Source organism: Electrophorus electricus, chromosome 7 (genome assembly GCF_041902795.1).
Source record: "Electrophorus electricus isolate QZ-2024a chromosome 7, ASM4190279v1, whole genome shotgun sequence".
Classification (NCBI taxonomy): domain Eukaryota; kingdom Metazoa; phylum Chordata; class Actinopteri; order Gymnotiformes; family Gymnotidae; genus Electrophorus; species Electrophorus electricus.
In genome coordinates this window covers 7,197,536-7,212,944 of record NC_137503.1, presented here as the reverse complement: position 1 = coordinate 7,212,944, position 15,409 = coordinate 7,197,536, and the positions used below count along the sequence as shown (strand labels likewise).

Sequence of the window (15,409 nt, the reverse complement as noted above, 5' to 3'; positions counted from 1 at the left end):
AGTAGCACCAGGGCATTATCAACCTGTCAGGCACCCCCTCCCAAAAAATGGTGTTTGCATCTTTCTCTTAGTCTTTATCGGGCTGTATTCACTCTGACATGCATTATGACTGATTCTCCACTCTTGTCACTGATTAAATTTCCATTAGCCACGCTTACCAGTTGTTGTGGCACGGAGAGCTGCTGAAAGATGTTCTCCAAATGTGATTGCCAAGAAGGGAGCAGAGGTGGGATAATGACACAGTAACATGATTTGAGGACGCGCACTGTGACAGCCTGCCTCTCTCTCTCTCTCTCTCTCTCTCTCTCTCCACACTCCTTTTAGCTTTCTATATCTCCCTTCCTCTCTGGTACCTCTCATCTTCCAAGAACATGACAGTGAAGTCAGAGCAAGAGACAGAGCAGTGTTGGAAGTGGGTTGCACGGCAATGATCTATTTAAATCATGTGGTTCACTGATAACATAGAAATAAATGATAACAGCCATCACGAGACTCCCACGTCATTCTTCTCGAAATTAAAAGGTACTAGACCCATCTTGGCACTTCATCTATCACAATAAATCTGCATCGTTGCAGATCTGCTCCTGCCTAAAGCTGAGCATTAGGTTCAGGATCTGACTCACATGAGACAATGGGTGTTCTGAGCTGAGGGTTAGTCATGAGGCTCCCCATTAACTCTAATGACCAGCAGGATTAATTATTGGGAGGAGGACGGACTGCATGGAGACCAGTCTCCACCTCATTAATCCTCTTGCAGGTGTTCTCGTGCCACACTCTCCCCTTCCGTCTGCGCAGGGAGAAGATCGAGGAGATGCTAACCCACACTGCCTCAATCTTATTAGCCATCCTCTGAAATCATGCTACAAAGACATGTCAGCCATGGGCAGCTGGAAATGTGAACCCAAAACAGACAGAAAAGAAATGAGACTGTAGATCACGTAGTAATTAAAAGAGTTTGTATTACTGATATTTCTGCAGTTGCCTTAACAAGAAGTACATATAGACCTCCGGTATGAAATTTACATTGGAACTGAGAAGATTATATCACAGTGCACCATGCCTGTCAGTGACCTGAGCAGTGTTGAAGTCCTTGCATTTAAAAAAAAAAAGAAGTGGAACATTTTTTTTAGCTATCACTGGAGAAAAGTTTCTATTTAGCAAAAATGGTCCCCTTGAATGATGTTCTTACTTGGGTAAACAGGCTAGAAAATGACCTGTGCTTTTGTCTCTTTTGTCCTGGATTTTTTAACAAAAAAGACTCATTGGCTCAGAGCTTCAGCAACATCGGCAGGTCAACACTCAAGTGAGCTGTCTTAACATGTTAGGAGTCCAAAGACACGATTTAATTAATGTCTCTCTGAACTGCCCCAAAAACTGTTTTACTGAGTTTTACTGAGGTCATGTTTCTTACTGTACCTCACAAGCAGTCATAGTACAGGGTAACCATCACTTTCAAATTAGCATCCCTGTCACCTGTGAAGCTAAGCTACAACAACAAAGTAATAAAAAACTATGTTAAATTATGATTTTTGTAGGTAAATTATATGTAAATTGATTAATGTTGCCTTACTTGATATATGCATACATAATTTGAAACACAAATACATATCTAAAAATGCACGCAATAAATAAGGGAATTTAAAACGACTGAAACAAAAATAGTTCTGCTGCTATTCCACTGTAAGATATCTGACAAATGTCTGTAGCAACCTGAACAGCACGAAATAAACCCAGTCGTAAAACAGCATGACTGGCACTGTCATGTTGTGAAGAGGTAGAGTCAGGATGCAGAGGTGAGCTTCGTCACACTGAGTTTATTAAACACAACAAAATGGAACCAAAACAAAGAATGCAAGTGAACGTTAGCAAAACAAAATACGATAAGCGATAAGAGGATGGAAAACATGACAAATGACCATAGGCAGAACACCGCAGGGCAGCTGAAAAAGTGAACATAAGGTCAAAAACTGACAAACACAGGAGCAAACACAGGGCTTTAAATAAACAAGATAACAGACTCAGACTGGGGACAGGTCTAACAAATGGTGGACTAATAGAGGGTGTGGCAAACTAAATGGAAAGACACACGCATACACATACAACCACGACGATAAACATCAATAAGACACTAGGAGGGGGTCCTCCTATGTCAAGGAGAAGGGGCTGTTACAGGCACTTTACATAACTTACATTTTATCAGCTTAAACAATTTTCATTTAATTGAAAATGACCCCCAAATTGTTGAACAGTTACTCAAATCAGAATAATTTTTGAAAAGCAGGTAAACCACAAAATGTAGCTTCTGGAATATTTAGAGTGAATAAATATACAAATCCAATACAAAATATTCAGGTTCAATTTTGAGATTCAGAGGATATTTAAGAGTCTGGGAGTTTTGTGTACCAAATTAGTACTATTGGGAAAACAATCGGGCTCTTTTGACTTTTTTTTAATAGGACATAGCAGCACTGATGATATGGTTCATTAAATCATACTTTTCAGAAGACCATTGAAAATGACCAAGCCAGATCTCCCAATGAAAAGGAAAAAAGACAGACTGTAGTGAATGAAAGGCTTGGTGCACTCAATCACACCTCAGCAAACTCCTGATTTATGAATTAGCTTGAGATCACGGTGAGGTCATGTGGTAAGGCTGCAAAACAAGACTACGCTGACAAGTGGAAAGATCGTGTACATAGGCAAAGATCGTGTACATTTTTTGGGGGGCAAAGTCTGAAACGTGACTTTGTAGGTCTGTGCATAAACCAGATCTCTCACAGAAGTACTCACATCTAGAAATATGTCCCTGTACAGGTGCTGGAAGGTTTCCAAATTAGAACACTGTGCACTATTGCTGAAAATTCAGATGGGCAGAAATGAACTTTTAATAGGCCTGCTCTTAGGCAATTACTCCATCAGTGAGAAGCCAGTAGAGGAGGCTTAGAAAGAACAGCAGGAAAGATCAAATTCAGTGTGATGAATGAATGACACATCAGCGTTGCATTGTATTGTACAGCAAAATATGATGCCATTAACCTTTACAATGTAAATAATTAGCACATCCCATGGGGACATATTACAATATTAATTGGGCCAAATAGGACAGAAAACCAAATCCAGTCTGATATTTACTTTTTTTGCTTCAAAGCTTCAGGTTAGAAATACCTGTTTAATTCATTTCGCAAACCACAGTTCACAGTTCCATCATCAACTTCCATTTATTAGTATCAAACCACTGCTACAAAATTACATCAAACATGATGAAAATGAAACTGCATACGTGCTATTCACAATGTAAGCTTTAAAGTAATTAAAGTATATGATTTTTTGACAAATATCAATATATATCAATGCCACTTAAAGCCATATATGTCATTCCAGTGATCTAGAGCCTATAAATATACAACTATATCCCTGGTGACTAAAGTACCTCCATACACATTTATGATGACCATTTCAAATTTCTCATCACAGAATTTTCCAGGATAAAGACATGGAGAATGGAAAACAAACTGGAAACAAAAAACAACTTAGGCCCCTGGATATGTTTATGATATCTATTCCACATTATCACCAGCAAAATTTGTACAAAATCAAACAAGAAAGTATAGTTTGTGAATAAACTTTAAGTTGGCTTACCAAACCTTTTACAAGACCATGGAAACTAAGAAAACAGAATAGGTCATGTTTGAAAATTCAAAGAGTTTGACTATTATTTGTGCTATCAGTGTAAAATGAAAGCATGTTAACTGAGTTAAAAGAAATTGTTATTCTTACAAATGGACTCATCTTTACTTGATTCATTAATTTAATTACAGGAGCAGAGAAATCAACATGTTTCTATTAGAAGATAGAAAATGAAAGGATACCGGGGTTAGTTAGATGAATGTTCTCATTATGCAGAAATCCAGTCATATTCTGAGTCAACATCTGAATTATTTTCTAAAAATCTGATTTTTTTCCTAAAAAGTACTGGTTTTATCTTGAAATTTTAATGAACAGAAGAATCATTAGATTTCTATGAAAGGACAGAAGGATGCAAAAAAGCAAAGCATGGTCAGATAGAAGAGTGCAGTTAAACTGAACTGCATTAATGTACTTTGAATCAACACCTCAATTTTTCAGTCATTTTTGAATTTCTGTTTGGTGACAGTAGTTTCAAAAATCAATGAGTACAGAATCTAGTGAGAGTCTATGGAATGATGGAGAGACATAAGAACAGATCAGTATCTTTTCTTATATCTCCCCATCATTCCATAGAATCTCACCATGAAAGGATAGAGGGACTACGGAATGTGGTTAGATAGAGGAGTGCTATTAGAAAGATATGCAGTCATGTGTTTTGGGTCAACAGCTGCATTTTTTTTTTGTGTGTGTGTGGGGGGGGGGGGGGTTGATTAGTTCATAAATTCAAGGTTCCAGAAAATAAATGGCTCTTTATTGGATGCCAGAAGGATGAAATTAAGGACTGTATATTTGGATAGATGACTGCTATCAACACGAATGCAGTTATATGCATTTTGGGTCTAAATCTTTATACCAGGTTTCATGGGTCTATCATAAAAACTCAAGAAGCATAAAATCAATGGGTTTGTATGGGATCAAGGAGGGATGAAAGCAGAAATGATTAAGAAGTAATGGAGTTAACCAAATGGGTACACTCAGGTTAGGACAGCCTTACTATATATGCCAACTTTGGTGGCTTTAGCTTGTAAACTACAGGAGCAAGAAGGCAATGAAATATGAATTAAACCTCGAGGAGATGAAAAGCAAAAGGGTGAAGAATAAGGGATTAAGAAGGGTGAAGAACAGATGAGCTTTGCATCAGAACTTCAGTAAAACTTTAATTTTAGTTTAAAAGCTGTCCAAACAGAAGCATTTTAGAAAAAAATGGACAGGCTCTTTCTAAAAAAGTAAAAGTAACCCAAGAACAGACATAGGTTGGCCCAGGATAGGGATTTCACACTTATTAGGGGTTGGGGTCTGTATTTTGGTAGCTTTATCACATAAAAGTTATTGGTTAACATCTCAGTGTTAGATGTATCCATGCAAATTCTCCCTGACATTCTAAGTTAATGGCAAAATAGACCAACTGACAGTTGAGACTCAACTATGAGAGAAAGAGAATGTCACAGTATCTTCTGCTAGTTACACTGAGTGTTTTTATAAAACTCTGCACTATGCTTATAAAATTCCAATTGATTCCTTGCTTCTCACACAAACACTCCTCGCAATGAGGCAGCTTCATCAGTTTCACATAGCACGCAGTATTAGATAGCTCTGTTAAGAGCGTATAGCTTTATCAGGAATGCTGCATCATTGCCTGGCTAACTTATTTTCCAGCTCACTGAAAATAATGAGGGCTGGATTGAGAAATACTTGGGGAAAAAAAGACCTTTAGGAATCAGGTATTCTTATTTGGTAGCTACTTTATTATCCAGATGAATGTATTACCAATAAAAAAACCCTAAAAATGTAAACAGAATAATGCCATTACAGTCAATCATCAGTGTATCATATGAAAGTCACATGATGGTTGAAGCTGTAAACCAGCTGAGTGTCAAGAACTGTCAAAGGTTAATGGATTTTGTTCTTTACATTGCTCTGTGGAGTCAATCAGAACTAAACTTACTAGCAAGTCTTTGAAAGGATGCAGGTTTAACCTGCAGAACTGGAGCTGTAATAACATTTTCTCTGAGATGGTGCGCTCTGCCTGAGCACTGCTGGGAGCAGCAACGCTCATGGGCGATTAAGGCGGCACCCCTCCAGCACCTCACAAAGTCCTACACCAAAACTGACAAAGGCACAGGAAGGACTTTATTAACTGCTAGGTTAGGAGAATCTCCCCTCCTGACCATGCACACATCCCTCCGAAAACCGGCTTTGAGAAAGACGCCTGGGCCAGAGAAGGCGATACACAGATGGAGCTGACAGCGCTTTGAATGCGAGACATAGCTTTGCTTGCTAAAAATATATAAAATTCTTTTTTAAAGAGGCTAATAGTGTGCATCAGACAACAGCAATCCAAAGTCTTCATCACTACAAGTTGTTAGGATATGTATAACACTTTATTAATGCATTAATGTCCACGCCAAAGAGAACTGTAGGTACTAAACCACGTAACACTGCTCAGTCATTCATAACAAGTCAACTATGTGGGGGTCTGATACAGGAACATAAAGTGTTGAATTGTCTCCAGTGCAGTGAAATGGTTTAAAAATAGCAAACGGCTCATTATGTTTTTATGCATACTTAGATCACAGAAGCATAGAGAGGCCACAGATGAATGTGCAGATGCTGTGCAAGTTTTATATATCTGGAATGTTGTATTTGAGGTTAAAAAGGAGTAATGGGAGGGTTTAGACAATGCAAGCTATTAAAAAATCTATAATATTAACGCATGCCCAAAATGTAATTATCAAGTCATTAGATGTTCTGACTGTAGATTTGCAGCACGTTTACCTGTTATTTACATACTCTTTTGTGAAGCTGTAACTTTCTGAATGACTATGCATGCATGAGTATCTCCTGGCTGTTTTGGTGTCCTCCTTTTTACCTTGATATCCACTTAGGCAATATTAATGAAGTCTTTACTGATGTATCATTCAGAATAATTCTTGATAGAATTTGTGCAAAAGTACTTCATGAGATATTTATAATAGCTAAAATGAGCAAGCATGAAAAAAATGCCCACATATATACTGCATACAAAGTTTTAAATGGAAAAGTACTAAAGAAAATCACCAATACTGCAAAACACTGTTTCTGACTTTACGGTACCAACGGCAGGTAAACACATGAGGCTTTTATATGGTTAAAACAGATAACAGATCACTCAGTACTTTAAAAAGGCACATTTTATACAGTACTTATTCCCCAAATTGACTCATTCTTAGATGATAATTAAATTCAACCTATTTATTATTCATTGTGCTGAATGTTAGTCAATGGGACTGAATTGTTAAGGATTTTTATGACATGTAAATGTCCTAGCTTGAGCAAGACGAGTAATGCAGTCTCTGCCTGAACAAGGAATTCATTATAAACCAGTTATGAACCAAGGTTATATATTACACTTTAACAAGTGCTAATAGCCTTGTTACTATATTTGCCCAAAGTTTTACACAATGGTCTATGGTTTACTGAATGCTTTGATGTCACTTACAATACTGCAGTTGCATGAGAGAGAGCCAGGTCTTTGCCAGATTGCAATCGAATGAATTTTTACACATTCCTGCATCTGAAGTTTGAGGCTTTAAAGTCTACAGTGAAAAATAAGCATAAGATCAGGCTGCCTCGTGAGCATGAAATGAGCATGACATCCTCACTTCACTTCAACAGTAGGTCACTAAATACCGAACTCGAACTCAGCCTCAGCAGGAATCTCAACTCTCTTGTTGTGCTCTGTACATGATTGATGTCACAACTTCCAAATTTATGGCGATTTTTTTCCACCTGAATTGCCAAAATGTTTATGTAAGAAGAACTTCGTAATTTGTTAAACAAATTAAACAGAAGAAAATTCAAATTTATAATGGGTAGGTCAAAAATCTAGCAATAAACAGGTTTAAATTTATGCAAAATACAACAGCATAGATCGTCAGTACAGAAAATCAATGTAAATCTATGTCAGGAGATTCAAAGGTCATTTTGGACTATTGTGCCACGGTATTTTTAAATAAAAGAAAACATTAAAGGTTTATGATGAACTTGCAGGAATTTTTGCATGATAGCTCTTCATTCAAGTGAGTGAAATGAGTCAAAACAGTCTTGAAACTGGTTTTGTACTCAAAAGGTATTGATTTATGGTCATTGGCCACCTTAACGTACATATTCATTTGACATGCAGCACAATCATAATTTCTGCACATCAGAATACACAACATGTGTATAGGAACTAGGGTAGAGGTCAAACTAAACCTAGACACAGGCTCTACCAATAATATAAAATTAATTCTACTTTCTCCAAATACACACATGACTTATCTTCTATAATATCATATAACTGGTTCACACTCTCTGAGTTAAAAAGTAGATTATTTGATTATAAATTGTTTGTTTTTTTTAATTGTATCTATTTGTTTGACAAGAATCAACAACAGATATGGCATCTAAACGGAAAGACAACATTGTAAACTATGCCATACTGCATACTTCTTTTTAAATTATATTTACTGACATATTGAGATCCACACTTCATATCATACTATCCTCATAAGGGAAGCGCACTTGAGATTTTTTCGACTTCCCTGTTCAAAACAATTTCACACAGACTAAAGCAAAGCAGGGAGTACATGTGATGCATTAATACATTATCAAAATCCTGTACAAATTAGAACAATAATAAAATAGAACTTAATCTTTCAAATAAAAAAAAAAAACTTTAGACCAATATGTAAAAATAAAACTTAACAAAAATGTGGAAGTTAGTGACACTTAGACAAATAGTTAGAAACTGGAAATACTGCCATCATACTAATCCATGTACGACATCTGAACATGACTTCTCTAAAGGGTTATATTAAGTGGACTGCAAAAATTAATCCATAATTTCAATAAAAAGATTAATTATCCTAATTCGGTGTGGTAATCAACTGGTAATAATTTGTGCATACTGTCAATTTGTAAACACCAGCAAAATTCATTGTAGTGCATAAAACTCATTCTCTGTCTATCTTTATACATAGATTATAACTAATATTCACATTATTTGAATAATCTCATTTGAATTTTTGTTGACACCACATAGTTTCCATGGTCTGTGGCTCTTCTACCCCAACAGAGAAGACTGCTCTTTTATTCTCTAAATCTGATGCACGTTGCCTGTATGTAATATCTACTTGCAATACATTGTCAGTAATACATTATATCTTGAAAACATGAAATAGATTTTCAATCTTGTTACCTATTTGGGCAACTAATGTAAAGCTAAATATTTCTCTTACTCAACATCAGTCAGATGGATATTTGCCAAATTATTATAGCAGACAGAACTTGTAGATTATAGTTTATCAATAAGACTGCTACTTCATACTTTAATGCACTAACTCAGTGAATTATGGCTGTAATTTTGGTCCACAGATTTGATCACCATTCTTAGTTAGTGAAGAACTTTCTTCCACAAATCTGTGTCCCTTTCAGTCATCAGCACTGCAGTTTGGCATTTACCATACAATTGCTATAACATAATTTCACCATCTTAAAAGTGTTTCCTTTTAAAAGCCTTTGGATTGTTTGTGTAGTCTAACTGGATTTAAATCATCTAGCCAAATTTTGACCAAAAAACCCCCCACTGGGCCTACATTGACGATGGAGCTGTACTTTGATAGCGGTAGCTCACAAGGGCATCCTCTCAACTGGTTCTGACAACAAAGACACTAATGTCGCCCATTCCCACACCCTCCTTGTACAAAGTGTGGCTAATTTCAAAGCTTTCCAAAACAGGACAATGTGAGCTGATTCACAAAGTGTGCAATCAACAAAATAAAATAAGAAAAAATCTAAATTGTACGTATTTACATGATGAGAAATTCCACATAACAAAACCACCATCCCAAACATAAGTACTGCTGATTAAAATCCCTCGCTGCTCCCCAAACAAACGGTACCAGATTGGATCCAGTCATCAGTGATGTCAAAGGATTTGCTAAATGCTCGAAAGGGTTCTTTACAGTCATTGTGCATGGCTGTCCCCAAGGCTAGTAAACGCAGAGCAGTGAGGAGAGAACCAGGATCAGATACCAGCAGGCCAGCAGAACTTCACCTCCTCCTGTACTTCCATATGGAGTCGTGTTGGGTGCTGTGAACAAGAGAGGACACAGAAACACACACACACACACACACACAAAAATTACTGGATTTTCTCTCTCCTGGCACATCTTTTTTTCTCAGCAATGCTTACAGTCATGAGCCACTTCTGCCACCTTGATCTAAACTGAAGCAACATCACTGCCAGGAACACTGTCTATTTCTCTGGCTCAGCATCTAAAGTCAATGAGTTAATGAGCAGACAAATCAGGAAAAGTTGTTTCATGTAATTTATGCTAAAAAAGTATACTGAGAAAAAAGATGTATTATGCAAAATATACAAAAATTTCTCTTCCCATCCTACTTCCCTTGCTACTTAGATCAAAACCATTTGACTCCTTTATATAGTAAGATCAAAGTGTTCAAGCAGCCTGTGCTTAGGTACATTCATATTTTCTCAGTGACAAAGATCTCAGTGGAAGAACTCATCAGGTCTATCCCTCGAGCAAAACACTACTTGAGTGTAGTGCTCAACAGAAGTGCTTCAGAGCGGGTGTGAGAGTCTACGGACATCCTTCTTCAACAAAGGTTTACACGGCTCTCTTAATGGCAGTCACTGCCCTACCTAAGAAGATTACTGCCCCCCCCCCCCCACACACACACACATACACACACAAAGTGTTTGCTTAAGAAACGGGATTCTCCTTAATTTTTAATGAATTGCCTGTCTCAGTATTATGGCTTAGATTTATTTATTTTTCTATCCAAATATTTATTGGCACTCAGCTCATGTCTGAATGCTTCTTCTGGACTTGGTATGACTTTCTTCGTCTTCAGCTAGATAAGTGCAGGGTGCTCATACAGTAAGCTCTCTCTACAATGTCCTCACAGTGAATTACCAAAAATTGCAGTTGCGTGCTGAGATGAAACACATCCATGTGGCGTGTCCATTTTCACCTCCGCTGCTGCGTTCTGGGACTCTTAAATGATCAGTGGAGATTACAGGTGTTTACTCTCTCCAAACCGCATGGCACAATGGGCAGTGTGGCACGGCTGGGTGCGCTGGTCAGGCCCGGACACAGAGGGGAGCGCAAATGAGCAGCGGCCGGAAAATGAGGCAAATTGGGCGGCTGCGTGCATGGTGCACTGTCAGGCTTGGGGGGCTGGGGGGGGGAGTCCACGTCTCCACTCGGCCTCTATCCGCATCCCTGGATAATGACACAGTTTTCACTAGGCAGTGGGACTAGGGTTTCGTAACCATGGAAACAGCTTACATCCTGCACTGGTCTCCTTGGCCAGAGATAGAGAGTGCACACGCGGAGCTAGCAATGGAACAAAAGCACTCGGGCTATAAGCACCTGCTGCAACATCGAACCACATGTCTGTTAGCCAAAAAAACACAAGCCATATGGCTAGTAAAAGGGAACAGAACAAAGTGTTTCATCCTTGCCATCACTTTATTTTCTCATCAGTATAATCATCTCATCTCTGTGAGCGATTATTCAGAGTTGTGTTAAGAAATTTTTTTTATATTTTGTCCTGTGCTAGAAGTAATTAAGTAAAGCACTGATATTACCTGCTCAGTTGCAGCATATATGTTGCAGGCTTGTTTAAGATCCCACTGGGTTTAAATCATTCCCTGTTGTTGTGACGATGTAGGTTGTTACTGCACTTGCTGTTTTAATTAACTCCACCCCCACCCCCAACCACCAGAGAGCCTAGTGCCTGATTACTACCCTTTCTGTATAAAGTAATACAGAGGGAAAGAAGGATATTGCAGTGGCTATTGCAATACTCTTGCACTTTCCTGAATTCTCTCCTTAGTATTATAGGTTTTGAGCAATGCAGGAATATTTCTGAATAACAATAATCATAATAAAGTTGAAATAAATGCTTTCAATGTAAACTGCAAGACCCCAAGTCTTAAGATGTACGATGCACCAAATTCTTAATTAAGTGCAGTTCAGGGAAGGGTCAGTGTGAACCATAGCCATGCACTGACCTGCACTCAGCATGCAAACAGCTCAATTTCACATCAAATGCATCAAATGCAATTCTGCTCTATGACCACTGAGCTGTGGAGAAAATTTTGCATAGATGAGCAGCAAAAGGACAACCTTGTTGCATTCCAGCAAAACCAAATTCAAGCAGCATTCGTCTTGCTTGGGTGAAAGAATGGAATTAGGCTCTTCTGCTCATCTCTTTTTGCTTCCTCTGTATATTTGTTTTGGTTGATTTAGTTAGCTTAAATCTATTTAGGCATGGTGGTCTTGGTGGCATGAAGCAGGAGAAGAGGCAGTGAAGGATGAAAGGAGAGGCTAAAGGCCTCTTAATCAGCAGGCTGTTTTAATCCCACCAGTCCTGTTGACTGGGACAAGACTCTTCGTTAAGATGCTTAATGAATTCTGTTACTCTGCTCAACCCTTTCCTCTTCAGCACTAGTCAACCGCCTCCTACCATATTCCATGGATAAACCCTGTGAGTTACTGAGCCACTGAGCAAATAGATTTCATTAAGTGCAGATTATTTGTAATAACAATGTGCAACTTCTTAAAATATTCAATGTATTAAAATCGTCTTTAGTTAATTATTCATATTCAGCAAGTTATTAAATGATGGTGGAGGTGAAATTGAAATACAGTATTTCATCTTGGATTCAGACAAAAGCCCAAACTGTGACTCTCAAGTACAATGATCTTTTCTAAGCCATACCATCAGTTCTTCCCATTCAGTGCCATACTAAACTGCAGTCTGGTAGTTAAATTGACTGACCGAACACAACTCTTGGTATTGTAGTTTAATGTTGTGTGAAGACACCTGCATTTCCAGGTAATCTGGCCAGCTGCTGGCAGCCTGCATCCCTTCCCCCATGAGGCAGCTCCTCTGTGGCCTTGAGAGAAGAGTTAAATGTCCTTGACCATCAATCAGTGGCCTATTGTTCCCTGTGCTGCCTCCAGAGGGGTAAAAAACCCCTCTCACCAAACAGTACTAAGCCCCAGCCCAGACCGAGGCAGTGTGGAGTAAACCCAACATCTAGAGTCATCTGTTTGACAAATATGCCTTTAGACCTTCTCTCAGACTCCCAGTTCTCCAAAGGCACACACCATGCCTCCCTGGAGATTTAATCCTTTACCTCATAATGAAACAAACTGCTACTTATTTATTTTTAGCTGCTATTTTTTTAGCTCCACTTTAGTCTGAGCACTGAGCAGGTATCTATTATTGTGTTAAGTGAACTTTCTGAAGTGTGTGTGTGTGTGTGTGTGGGGGGGGGGGGCGCTCTGGGAAAAACACCAGTGCCTCTTTCCTTTTTTGCTCTCTGCTTCAATTGTCACTATTGTCACAGTTGAAATGTCACAGCTGTGAATGGATGCACTGATATACCATCAAAAAAATCATCAGATTACAATAAGGTTTAATCTGTATTAAGTACTTTGACAAGTTCATGCACTGGCTGTGTAAGAGGGCCTCTTTTACAGCCTTTGCAAGGGAGTCCACCCTGATATGGTATGCCTGACCTTCACCACACTGGAACAGAGGTAATACAAGGATTAATAGACCATGAAAAAAGCAACAACCTATCAGTTTGTGTCTGGGCATAAATGTAAATGGAGTATTGTATGTTTCTTTTTGTGGCCAATTGGTTATGTCTTCTTTGTCACTGATGACCAATGAAGGGCTTTTAAAATTTTACGTCTGAAGTGCCTACTTTGGAGATGGTTTGGAGATGGCTGTCTATGAGTTTGAAAACTTCTTGATCTAGTTTCTTGATCTAGGCTATACAGCACTAGTATCTACCACATACTTGAACCCACTCAAAGCACTACTAAAAAGCATGTGACACTTAAAAATAATGTTCGGTAGACAATTTTGCAAACAATATCCACATCTAGTATGTTCAGGCATATGTACCTATCTATGATTCACACTTTTTTCATAAATTCCATGGTGATAGAGTGACATGGGTTCAACATACCAAATGTAATCAAGAACCTTATACTGAAATAAAATTAATTCTGTTAATTTTTCTGTCAGTGCATAAAGGAATGTTTCAGTGTGACTGTGAACTGGCTTCATTGGTATTTCTGACTGGCCTTGTTCACTTTATAAGTATCATAGCAGGTGCTACTGAAGATATGGCAGATTTACTCCAGCTTTTCTACAGCAGACAGCTTCATTTCCCTTGTGTTTTTCAGCAGCATTAAGCATGACATGTACCTGCATGAACGAGCCACTAAACACTCCTGCAGGCTAACGCTCTGCAAAGCACAATGCTTCCCCAACCTCTGCCTATTCTGTGCTGAGAAATGTTCAGTTGTTCCCCTTAATCGAATCGACCCAAACAAGCATTGATTGATCATTACGCACTGTGTTCTAAACATTGCCATTTCCAAGACATAATCATGCCTGAAGGGCTCTGATTAAGCAGTGAAGGGCTGGGAGAACACAAATGAAATCCATCTGCTGTGTGAAAAGTAGTAAATGTGGAATTCACAAACTCTGCCTCTTCAGGCCTCTTTGTCCTTGATCCCTGGAGGGAGGTCAGGAGTGGGCGCAATGGAGCACTGTCCGCTTCGACTGTAGTGCTCACTGCCTCAGTCAGACCATTCCCAACTCCACATCGATGCCTCCTCTGCTCTTCAAGTTACAGCTCATAGAGGGTTTATGTAACCAGTGTATATGACCAGAAACACAACAGCATCTGCTAATGTTGTGGGGAAAATCATCCTGTTTTTCCTAGTAATTTTAATGAGATATATTAAGCAATTGCTGTGTATGCAGTAAAATTGTAAACAGTAAATAGTGACAACTAGCCATAATATGGTACTGTAAGAGATACATTAATGTTAAAGCATTCTCATCGGTCACTGCCATTGTTATGGAGGTCATTTCTCTGCACACGTGAAATATTAAATATTTCCCAATAACATGACCCCAAAAGCTCTGGATTGTGTTGTGTCTTGTGTCCAACAACTCCTTGCGCACCACCCTGAGAATGAGTATCCAAAAACACATGTGGAGTGAGGTATATGCGTTCAGTGCCCAGATCTGCTCACAAATTGATATTCATCTCTAGAATACAAAAAATCTACTCAGTATGTGCATGAGGATTTTTATATTCTGTGTCTTAGCCAGGGATTATTTAATAAACAATTCTTAGAACTGCAACACCATGGAGTAGAACACCATGGTCACAAAGTGCTAGATGTCCATTACTAAAATTGTCTCTGACTATTTTGAATTCATCATGGGTTATTTAGACCATTAAAGGCTTTAAATTGCCATTAAAGACCTTGAAACTGCTGTAATTTACCAAAGACGATGCAATCACACAAATTTGAGTTCAAAGTGCAATATTAATGCTACTCTTTTTTTTTTTTTTTTTTTTTTAATCCTGTGGCATTAGTTCTCCTGCAGGTGTTTTTGAAAAAAGCCAAATGTAGGGCAGTTCATTGTTTGTAGTGGGGAGAGAGGCTATAAAAGGCTTATAAGATTCACTTCCGATGGACCACCTCAGCCAGAAGCTGCATAGTAAACACACATACACACGCAAATTTTTTTTATCACCATGAAATTCACTCTAGCCTCTCTTCTGCTCCTCAATCCTTTCAGCCACTCTGACACTATCTGTGGGACTTACAGAACTGCATAAATACCAAAT

At 38.4% G+C, this 15,409-nt stretch overlaps 1 protein-coding gene across 7 annotated transcripts in view; it reads right to left on the bottom strand.

Annotated features, from left to right (window-relative positions):
* The window catches only part of negr1 (neuronal growth regulator 1), a 134,166-nt gene that overhangs the window by 37,127 nt on the left and 81,630 nt on the right, over positions 1–15,409 (bottom strand). For 2 of the 7 annotated variants that reach the window (XM_026998812.3, XM_026998813.3), the window contains one exon: positions 3,193–9,799. The exons of the other annotated variants lie outside the window; for them this stretch is intronic. In XM_026998812.3, the coding sequence (XP_026854613.1) occupies positions 9,699–9,799 (101 nt within the window). In that variant the 3' untranslated portion in view covers positions 3,193–9,698. Of the gene's footprint in view, positions 1–3,192; positions 9,800–15,409 lie in introns of those variants that run through there. 7 annotated transcript variants of the gene reach the window in all.